General features: G+C 29.1%; 1 protein-coding gene across 1 annotated transcript; it reads left to right on the plus strand.

Annotated features, from left to right (window-relative positions):
- Positions 1 to 5405: 5405 nt before the first annotated feature.
- On the plus strand, positions 5406 to 6358 carry LOC112802526 (protein MAIN-LIKE 1-like). The gene is made up of 3 exons (XM_025845818.1): positions 5406 to 6076; positions 6171 to 6252; positions 6302 to 6358. Exons 1-3 carry the CDS (start codon positions 5406 to 5408, stop codon positions 6356 to 6358), a joined length of 810 nt encoding a protein of 269 aa, XP_025701603.1.
- The last annotated feature ends 5654 nt before the right edge of the window (positions 6359 to 12012 follow it).

The following is a 12012-nucleotide window of genomic DNA, read 5'->3' on the forward strand; positions in this document are numbered from 1 at the left end:
ATAATTAACTTAAAAACGTTATTTAAAAAAATAAATATTTCAAAGGCAAAAATATAATTTATCTTATATTTTTTTGGTCTAAAATAAGTGTGACTTTAAACAATATATATGATTCCAAGTCCTTGTCTATTTGTTTTCCTTAAAACAAACTCATGCATAACTTATTCATTTTAAGAATAAAAATAATTTTATACATTCAGATTTAAAGTTTTTAACTAAATTGATTTCTAATAATTACTGTAATATAAAATTTCATTGTAAATAATGAATAAATGATACATCACCTCAGCATGTTATTATTATTAGTAGGGGTTTAAGAGAATCTAAGAGAAGTTTAAGGTTTGGATTGAGTCAGAAAAGAGTGAGTGTAAGATGCGCCGTCATGGCAGGGAAATGGCAAATTGTATTGCAAATGCCAAATGCTGTTTGCTGACAAAGTCAAAACCTGAAATCTACAGTTTTCTACTTTCTCTTTCTCTTTTGTCTTCATTTTTTCCCCCACCCAAGTACCTAGTACCTAGTTATTTGCTAACTGGTGTTCCGTAATTAGTAAGGTTAGAAAGACAAAAAAAATTTAAAATTTAATTAATAAATATTAAATAAAATAAATTATTATTATTTTTGAATAAAATTTGTTAATTATTAAATATTTCTGTTTGTGTTAATGTGCTATGTTTTTTCTCTTTTTTTCTTTTTTATTTTCCATTTTTATAAAAAAAATAAAATATTTTATTTAACTATAAATATATATTTGTTAAATATTAATACGTATTAAAAAGATAATAAAATATATTTTATAAAATAATATACTATTAAATGTAACATTGAAATTTTACTTTTAATAATCTTATACAAATAATTAACTTAATTAATAGTTTTTTTAATTTTAAATTATCAATTTAAACTGATGATATTAGGAAGATAATAAAAAGTCAGAACTTGTTTTTGTTTAATATTTATTAATTATTACAATAATTAATAAATATTAAATAAGATAAATTCTGATGATTTCTTGTTAATTTTGTTGTTGTTAAATATTTTCGTAATTTAAAATATAATAAATGAAAATTTAAAAGTTATTTAATTAACAAAGGTGTAACATATCTTACTTAATAAAAAAACATTTAAGGATGAACGTTTTAGTTCTTAACTTCTTATACATTGTTAAAAATGTAGAATTAATTTCTAATAAATAATGATGAAATTAAAGAGACAATGGAGAAACAAAAAGGCTTTTAATTTGCCCCGGTTTAACCACGCCATAAGAAAAAAGAAATGGAGAAAAATGTGTGGAAGAAAATAAGAGTGGATTTAGTGATTCTAGGAGTAGTTGATTTCATTGTTTTAACTTTTAACTTTAAAACTTCATGCAACAATTTGCACTTTTTCAAAAGTACTATTTTGTGAGGTCTTTCATCTAATTCAACTTTAAATAAGTCCTTATAATTAGTTTTAAGATACATTGTTAAATTAAATTTTAAATTATATCTAGGGAGACAAAAATATTTTTCTCCATACATCATTTTCTTAGTCTTGACATTTTAAGATAATTGATAAAACACTACGTTAATTAAGAATTCAGACAAACTAATAATAAGGGTTACATAAACCTTAAATATTACAATATTAGAATAATAGTTGTGATAATTCTTTTGATTAAGATGTGACATAATGTCCATTATCATAATTTTACCCTTCAACCACTCATTAATAAAGCTCTTCCGAAATTTCAGAATTATTTGCCGCTCTTATAATAAAAGTTAAAGTATAAAAAAGATTTAATTGTGGAGTTTACCCGCTCTAAAAAGTTCAATCATAGTATCTTTGGTTTGAATGGTTATAAGCATACACTTTTTAATAATAGATATTATTTTAATATTAGTATTTTATTAATAATTAATATGTATTGTTTTTATTCTATTAGTTAAAAATAATTTAAATACATAATTAATTAATAATAACTATATTTTTATACAAATATCAAGAGTATTTAATTTATGAATATTGAATAATATTATTGATTAACATACTATTGTTCTTTTGTTGTGGTTTTTTTTTTTTTTTTTTTTTGGTTTTGTGTGACTTACAAGTAATTTTGGTCTTTTATGGCACTAATTGAAAGTTGCTCCACCAAAGAAAAGATCCATATATAGAGTAAGAATCTGTTTATATTAATGCAAAGTCATAGAAGCACTTAAAATTATCTTAAGAGAGTGGTAAAGCCAACTTTTTTCCCAATATTTTTGTCATCTAAAGAAATTTTTTTCTTTGTTTCTTCCAGTAGAAGAAAAAAAAACCTTTTAATTAATTATTATGAAATTGAATAATATATAGAAAAAGGTTAAATGAAACTTTTGATCTAAATTATCACTATATGTAGATATATGGGATTTCAAGAATTATATTGAATTATTCTTTTAAAAAAAGAATTATATTAAATTATTTCGAGTTGAAATAATTGTCTAAATAAAACACATGACAAATCACTTCAATTATTGTTTTCTTTTATTTCTTTGTTGAAAGTTGGAATAGAAAACCATAAAACATAGATTGCTAACGTTAAGTTGACGGTATAGCAAGATTAATAGGGTAAAATATAATTTTTTGTTTCTGAAATTTGACAAAAGTTTTAAAAATATCCTTAAGTTTTAATTTTGTCTCAAAAATTTTCGATTTGCATCAAATATATCTCTGATGTCTAATTTTTCAAAAATTTTAAGACCAATTCAACAATAATTTCATAAGAACAATTCCCAATACAAGCAAATCAAGCATAATTGTTATGCATTATTATTAGATTAGTCTTAAATTTTTTGAAAATTTAGCTGTCGAGAGTATATTTAATGCAAATAAAAAATTTCTGTGACAAAATTGAAACAAAATAAAACTTAAGAGTATTTTTAAAATTTTTGCCAAATTTCATAAACGAACAAAAAGTATATTTTATCCAAATTAATATTATATATTTGAAAATAGGTTAAATTACTAAATTGGTCTCCTACATTTTAGTCTAATCCTGTCTTGGTTCCTAAGATTTAAAGTGTCCAATTTAAATCTAAAAAAATTTTATTTAGCTTCAATATAGTTCTGCCGAAAAGTCTATATTAAATAATTAACGAAACTCAATTTTTAGATATGGAAAATTTATATAACCAAACTTTTTGGTTGTCGAGGAGAATTTTCCGCGAAAAACAAGTTCTCGACAATGTTTTTCATGTGCTTGAATCAAAGCCAGTGGATTGCTGTGTTGTATCCGCCGCTGATTATGTGTTTCTCAAGTTTCTACCTCTTCTATAGGGAGAGACATTAAAATTTAAACGTTTAGTAACGTTAATTATTTAAAATTGATTTTACTTATGGCATGACTACATTATTAAAACTAAATGAAATATTTTTTTATTCAGATAAGACATTTTAAATTTTACGAATCACAATAAAAGTATCCAAATATAAGAGATCAATTTAATATTTTATTTCTGAAAATAAATCAAATTTAAACTTTTTTTATATTTAAATTTAAAAGATTGATGAATGCGCTTTTGAAGTTTTGAGTACTTCCTTCTTTAATTTTACCACTTTTTTTTTTATTTTTTCGATACTTCAAAAGCTTAACTGCCACTCTATTCTCCAAAAAGACCTTCCTTTACCACTTTATAAAAAGTTTTGGTTAATATATTTTTATTGTTTACAGGCTATCCCAAAATTTATATAGTAATTAACTCGAGTAACTAAATTTTTTTATGATTATTTTATAAAATGATTCCATTCAAAGCATAGACAATTTAAAATTTATTTACTGTAGCTTTACTATATATCATAAATTCTCCTAAAACTACCAATAAATTATAACTCAAATTTTATATTCTTTTTATATTTACTTAAAAATAATGAATTCAAATCTCACTCTTAATTAAAAAAAAAAGTCCACTGACAAATAAATGCAATTTTCATTCTTTAGTATATAGAATATAAAAAGTCAAGTTTGATAAGAAATATAAATAAAACGTGTGAACCACCTCCCTTATAGAAATTATTTTTGTTATAGAAAGGTGATTGGTGATTTGAAAGGTTATTAGGAAGTGAGGTGATATACCGGACGGTGAAGGTAGCAGCCATCAAGCAGAGGACGTGCTGTCCATGCTGACCAGCCGCGTGTCATCACCCAAGCACCACGCAGGCGGCGTGATGACGCAGCACGCATGCAGAAAGCTGACACCACAGGGTGGCGTGGAGGAGGTGGCATTGCAAAGTTCCAATGCGGTCTTCACCACGGGAGGCGTGTTGACTGACTGACTGTTGCCTCCATGCAAGGGACAGTCTTCCACCCCGGAAAACAGCAAGCAGAGTAGTGACACTTTATAAGGAGCCTCTCATACCATTCCCTCGATCATTTATACATGCAGTAGTAGTAGTGTGTTGTGTTAGGAAGAGTAGAAGAAGAGTTGCTGAAGTGTGTTCCAACTACAAGGAAGACTGGTGATCAACAAAGAGGGGAAGGAGAGTTGCAGTGGAAAAAAGAGGAAGATTGGGAAATAGAAGGAAAAAAAATAGTTCTTTGTATTTGTTTTGAAAAATGGTTCGTAATTATTGTGCTCCGGAGGAACATATTATAAATTATTTGGATCATCTAATTTATGTAAGTTGGTAAATTATATTTTTATTGTGTTTTAATTTTCTATTATTTTTTTATTATTTAACATATTAGAATATAATTTTATTTTTTTGTTATTTTTAGATTAATTTTATGTTATAAAAAGATTATAATAAAATGTATATTATATGATATAATAAAAATTCTATAATAAAATATATTTTTTTACAATAAAATATAAAAATACTATAGTAAAATAAATATATATTCTGTAAATAAATAAATATGTATGTTGCAAATATTCAAAATTTTAATATATAAGTGTAAGATAATAATGATAAATAAATAAATAAATAAATATTAGAAAATATATGCATTGTTATTAAAAAGTAGAAAAATATTAGTTTTTGATGCAGGAAAAAAAATCGCCACGGTCACTCATTTATAATAATAATAATAATAATAATAATAATAATAATAATAATAATAATAATAATAATATACAAATAATAACAATAATAATATATATACATATATCTATTTACGGTTTGTATACTAATAAATATATGCATAAACTTTTTAAATAGTAAATATGGTACGTTACGTTAATTATCTGGACAAATAAAATATTAAAATAAATAAATATGTAAATATTATTATTAATGGTTTACATATATTTTATAAATAAATATGTTAATATTTGTTTATTAATAAATGAATATTTATAACTCATCTAATAAATATATTTTTGTTGATGCAGCTTAACAGAAATTTGTTGGTGCGTAAACTGGATCCGCCACAGACGTGGAACCCGATGGTGGAAAACCATTTACGCGCCACGGAATTCTACCACGTATCGAAGATTGGGGTGATAAGAGGATTTCACCCCTTATTAGCTGCTCTGGTTGAAAGGTGGAGGCTGGAGACTCACACTTTTGTGTTGCCGGTGGATGAGGTCACAGTGACATTGGAAGATGTCGCACATATATTTGGCTTACCTATCAATGGAGAACCTGTGAGTGGATGGACTAACAGTAGTAGTGACTTCGTTCAAAGTCAGAGCATGGCAATATTCGGACGTGAACCAGTACTCAGTGGTAATTCGAAATCCTATATAAAGCTTGGTTGGGTTCGACGTATCAGAGATGGGGAGCCGTTGGACACTGAAGAGTCCATAAGGAAATACGTCAAATGTCAGATTTTCTGTATGTTAGGATCGACCTTATTCGCAGATAAGTCGACCGCATACGCCCACGCGAAGTATCTACCGTTGCTTCGCGAGTTCGAGCGGATTCATACTTATAGTTGGGGGTCAGCATGTCTCGCACATCTTTACAGAGCATTATACCGTGCATCACGATATGATACGAAGGAGATGGATGTCCCTCTTAATCTGTTGTTTGTTTGGGTATGGGAGCGAATGCTGTGTATTGCGCCCATACCGAGACATACCCTTCCACCTGCTGAGATACCAGTTGCCATGAGGTAAATATTTATGGTTCTTGTCGGAATTTATATTCACTATGCATTTTTCATTTACGGTTACTTATGTAAATTTTTTCAATGTATCATGTTTCAGGTGGAGTCATTCGGAATGGACCACATCGTGGTTAGCAAAGACCGTAGCGAGATTTAGGCATGATATAGACTACATGCAGGAGGTAAATATTTATGGTTCGTGTGATTCCTAGTTCTAAACATTAATATTAGGGTTATGACGTACAAATTATATGTGACAGTTTGAGTGGCGGCCGTACGAAGGAATGATCATACCCGGTGAGTTACATGGACATCTTGATGTGTGTGATACCGTTGCTCCGTTGTTGTTGTTTGAGTGTATCGAATGGCAACCTGCGGACCGAGTGATGCGTCAGTTTGGGTTCGCACAGCCTCCCCTGCGACAAGCAAGGGACATCCCACTGGACCTGCATTGCCTCGCTCTTCGTGGACTGCAGCTTCATGACTGGACAATTTTGCATGGGCCATGGATAGTGGAGTGGGCCAATAGGCAAAACACTCGATTGCGGGATTTGCACCCCCTTCCGACCTGGGACTTTATACCGACCATGGAGTATCGGGATTGGTACATGCGCTCGTTCGAATATATGCTGAGATTGTCGGAGTATGATCCTCAGGGCCCAGCTGCACCTCAGCCACCTGCACCTCAGCCCTCACCTCAGCATGCAGTGTTTGAGCCGTTTTCTCGTTCCCGTTGTACAGTGGCCGTGTTTCTATTTGGACAACTGACACAGGCATCTTCTGAACCATAACCGAGAGCCACCATGGCAAGGCTTGGAAACTTTCCTCCCAATCACCGAAAACCTTCGCTATGGACTTCTGCTTTGCCAACCAAGCTTTTCGATAACTGATGGTATAGTTGAACCTTGACTGAACTTCGGCTATTATAGATTTCACCTTGATGGACGGGTCAGTCTCGACCAACGGCCTTATAGCCTCAGCAACTGTATCCGAGTCCAACTTCGAATGATCCTGTGAAATCACTCTCATTGAGCACGTGTGCCTACCGTTGTATCTGCGTATCTCCCAACAACCTTTTTTCCGTATCAAGCTGGCTCGGATAAGCCAATCGCACCCACGCCCATACATCTTGCATTTTGCATAGAACGTCTGTGGCTCAGACTCATACACGTCGTAGTCAACTCCTCTAGTGATAGTGTAACTTCTAATTACTGCCACGACTGTCTTTCTAGAACTGTATTCCACTCCAATCCGGAACTCTCCGTCCTCAGGATTAGCAACGCCTACAGAAAGTACAAATCATCGTTTATTAATCAATCCAATGTATAAATTAACAACAACGTATTATTCAGTCATCACGTACCTATGTTTGAATATTCCAGAAACTCCGGTGCATGCATGGCGTCAAGATCCAACTCATGCATAAAAGGTTACACGTTCATCGGTTGACTGATCGAGGGATGAACCACAACATTCTCCGCTGCTGTCTCAACTCCTACATCACCATCCTCGTCTTCGTCGCCGGCTTCATAAGTGGCTTCGAAGTCCTCTTCGCTGTCACTATTTATTTCCTCGTACAATGCAGCTCTATCATCCACCACCTCTAAATCATTTTGAGTCCTTTCCACCTCTACGGTTTCAAACTCAACATACAGCTCAATCTGTGGCTGTCGCATCTGAGTCTGCCGGTGAATTTGAAACATATTCTGCATACTCACTTCGTCTGTGATTGGCATCGTATCAAACTGTATTAGACCACCAAAAACTACAACGGAATTCTAGTACAGAATTCTGCTCACTCTCATTAACGTACTTATCTCCATGCTTTGACAGAGACCATTCTGAAGCTCCATTAACGTCATGGTGCATGGAACCACAAATGAAAACGGATTCTGGCACACAAACCTCACTCTCATGAGTATTACGTATTATCTCACCGTCGCGATACACCACCAAATTTGCGGTACCCTCCATTACACTACAAACACATTCAAAGAACACTCATACACTCTTACTCAGAATGAAAATGGACCCGAGCACTTCCTTATATAGAGGGGAGCTTTCACCACGCCCCCACGTGCTGATTGCCTCAGCCAATTACAGCTTGCCACGTGTCAAGACGCCCTCCGCGTGCTGACTTATCACGCCCCCCACGTAATACCGAGCAAGCCAATCACGATGAGCCACGTCGACACGCCCCCCACGTACTGCGCGTGGCAGCCAATCGTCTTTAGCCACATCATCACGCCCTCGGCGTGCTGACGTCATCACGCCCCCTGCGTGATTCTTGGTCCGTCCAACCACATGCTGCCACGTCATCTCCACGCCTCCCACGTGTAGCAGGTACCACGTCCTCTGCGTGTTGGACTTGCACCAGGGGCGTCCACCTAGGCGTAAAACACAATTTTTCTCCATAAACAGCCAGAACACCACCTTCCAAACCATATTCAAATTCTTGAGCTCCTTACCTTAAGTTAATAATATTTTACTATTAGAAATTTAACATTATTTTTCCCAAAATTTTGCAACATAATACATGAATTACATTCACACAATTTAATTTATAACTTTTTTTTTGTTGAATTTTAGTTTAAACTTTACAAATTATATATTTTTGCTTTAAACAATATTTTAATAGTTTACCCTTTTTTGTGTTATGTGACTTTAGAGATTTGTAACGTGAGCTTTTTTTTTAAGTTAAAAGTGAGATTCAAACTCATAATTTTTAAGTGAATATGGATAGATTATGCCATTTAAGTTGTAAATAGTTGGTATTACTTTTTCTATTTTTATTTACTCTACAATAGTGGAATTAATTGATGATTATTTTAAGATATGGAATCAACCAAATTTACTATTGATGAAACTTGGATGATTATCAATGGAAATGCTAAGCTGGAAATTAATTAAAGTGATTAACCTATGGTGAAAGTTGTAAAAAGTAAGATTAATTATTTTTCTTTGGTTCTTTTGTTTTTATGTTATTACTTGTTATTATGTATCTTCACTTAAGTAAATATTGAGAGTTTAAATCTCGTTTTGTATATATAATAATTTATTTATTAGTGACAAATTTTTAAATACAGTTCCAATCAACAATAAATTAATTTTTTATCTTGTGAATTAAAAAATACCATAAAAAATTAAAATAAATACATAAAAAAATTGTGCTAATTAATATACATTAAGAAACATGTTACTCAATAATATTTATTTATTGAAGAAGAAAACACAGAAAAGAAGAAACCCTAATAATTATGTTTATATATGTTTCCCTATCAAATCACTGTTGAGGAATAGTTTTCTTAGCTTTTAGACTTAAAAGTGTAAATAGGGGACAAGCTATGTGCTTCACATGAAAGTAAGAAAACACACTCCAATTTGTTTGAGAAGTTCTAAAAAAGTTACTACATTTTGCACTATTAGTAATTTCACTTTTATTTGATTTTATCATTAACATACATGTAATAATTTTACTTTTCACAAATTTTGATTTATTCCTTTCTTTTATTAGTTTTCGTAATATATTTCATGACAAAGCAAAAAGAAAAAATAAATTAGAAAAAGCAATAAAATATAAAATATGAGTCAAATTTGAATCAATTACGTCAATTATTTCCAATAATGACAATATTAAGAAAGAGTTAAAAAATAAATAAATAAAAAAAAACAGCCACCTTCCACGTCATTGCATAGTTGAATATATAATTTGTCGGTAGTTTCATACTTTCATTTCAAATGAATGAAGTCACCAACTCCATCACGCAAATGAACATACAAAGATTGATTACTTCAACCATTAATTAAATTATTAAAAAAATGTTACGATATAATAAGTTATCTAGCTAATCCATTTGGTTTCTTAATTTTATAATGTAAATTAATTAAGTTAGTATCTATAACAAATATTATGGTTGTGTGTCGCTAAAAACAAGTGACGTGTTGTGACACATGGTGCTTAACGATTTAGATCAAAATATGTAAAAATTATTAAAGAATTAATTTGATTAATAATTATTATAAAAACTAGAAATTAAAATAATTAACGGATAAAATTTAAAAAATTAAAATGTTGTTATCTCGAATCCATTGTTATCATTTATTTCATTCACGTGGATACGGTGGCCATTGTTCAATTTTTAAGATAGTCTTTATTATGCATCTTTTAATTTTTCTTAGTTATTATTTTCTTATGACATTTGTTCAACTCTTCATGTTATGATTGGACAACAAATTAAAATAATTATTTGGTAGCTTAAATTATGGTATGATCATGAAAATGCATACATAATTTGATGGAAATAATATAGTTTAATAAATTAATTAAATTAAATCATTTGTCTTCTCTTAATTTGACGATTATATATTATATATATGAGCAAAAAATGTTGTCTCACTATTGATGGTTGGAGATTTCTAGCTATATTTAATTTAATTAATTTCAATTATATATAATTGGCTTATTAAGTCAACCCAATTAACAATAGCAATATACCTTAATTAGTTTATAATTGTATTTATAATTATTGGTGATGGAAGATTCTTTATTTTATTAAATAATGGAAGACTCATGATCTGATAGATGTGAACATTTTATATATATATATATATATATATATATATATATATATATATATATATATATATATATATATATATATATATATATATATATATATATATATATATATATATATTAGTAACGTGCTAAAAGTTGATTAAAACACTTTTAATTTCTTTCCAATTACAAATACGGTAAGATTAGAAGGACAAAAAATAAATAAAATTTATTTTATTTAATATTTATTAATAAATAAATATTAACTAAATTAAATTATAATTGTTTTTAGTTATTACATATTTTTGTTATAGATATTAAATTTATAATAAAAATTTATATACAATTATCTTTATATAAAATTATAAATTAAAAAATTGTTAAATAATTTAATATATTTAACTAAATTATTATTTAATAATTCTCGATTATTAACTACGTATTACGAAAACTATAGATAACACTCACCTAACACATAAAAGACATAATATTATTGGATTGAATAAGTTCTCATATCATATCATATTAAAATTAAAATTAAATGAGTTTAATTTAATTTTAAAAGTTGGTTCATAAAATGAGAAATATCACATACTTATAGATTCTGTAAAATTTCTATTTTTAAAAAAATATGAAACTTGTGGTAGTAGTAATATATATGATTGAACATGCAATAGTTAAATAAAGTACAATAGTGACTCCAAATTATTCACTACAATAACTAATATTTACTATAAATTAATTATTAAATCTAAAAGAATAATAGCTGGTGTAACCATGATGAAATGGAAACAAACTAAGCTAATCCATATATACAAGAATAAATCCTCTGACCTCTCTTCCTAACCAAACCACTACAATTATATAAATTTTATAGCGTCTAAATTTTATCTAAATTTTTATAATAAACTTTAAGTATTTAAAATTTATTAATTTTTATGCTTTTAAAATAAAGATTAATTATTTTACTTTTTTTACAATTAATATCAAATTTTTAAGCATTAATTCTCTCTTTTTTTAGCTCCTCCGCCACGAGTAATTATCGACTCTGATACCACTTTATTAGGCTATTATGGAGAACTCTCGACTACTATAAAGATTTCGGAGAGAAATCAAGTGAGATAACTTAATATGGGAAGACACCACATACAACTCAAAATCTTAAGACGTCAAGTTAATAGATCTCTCATCTTATAAACTCTTCACTCTTTTTTTATTTTCTTTAATGTAAAACTAATTTCATGCATTCTTCCTACTTGCAACATTAACGATATATATATATCCATGCAATCATATCAAATATTAATTAATGGGTTTGGTAATGCATACGTGCGTGAGACTATAATAATCTATACATTAATTTCACTGAATAAATTAAATATAT

The sequence above is a fragment of the Arachis hypogaea genome, chromosome 1, assembly GCF_003086295.3.
Source record: "Arachis hypogaea cultivar Tifrunner chromosome 1, arahy.Tifrunner.gnm2.J5K5, whole genome shotgun sequence".
Classification (NCBI taxonomy): Eukaryota; Viridiplantae; Streptophyta; class Magnoliopsida; order Fabales; family Fabaceae; genus Arachis; species Arachis hypogaea.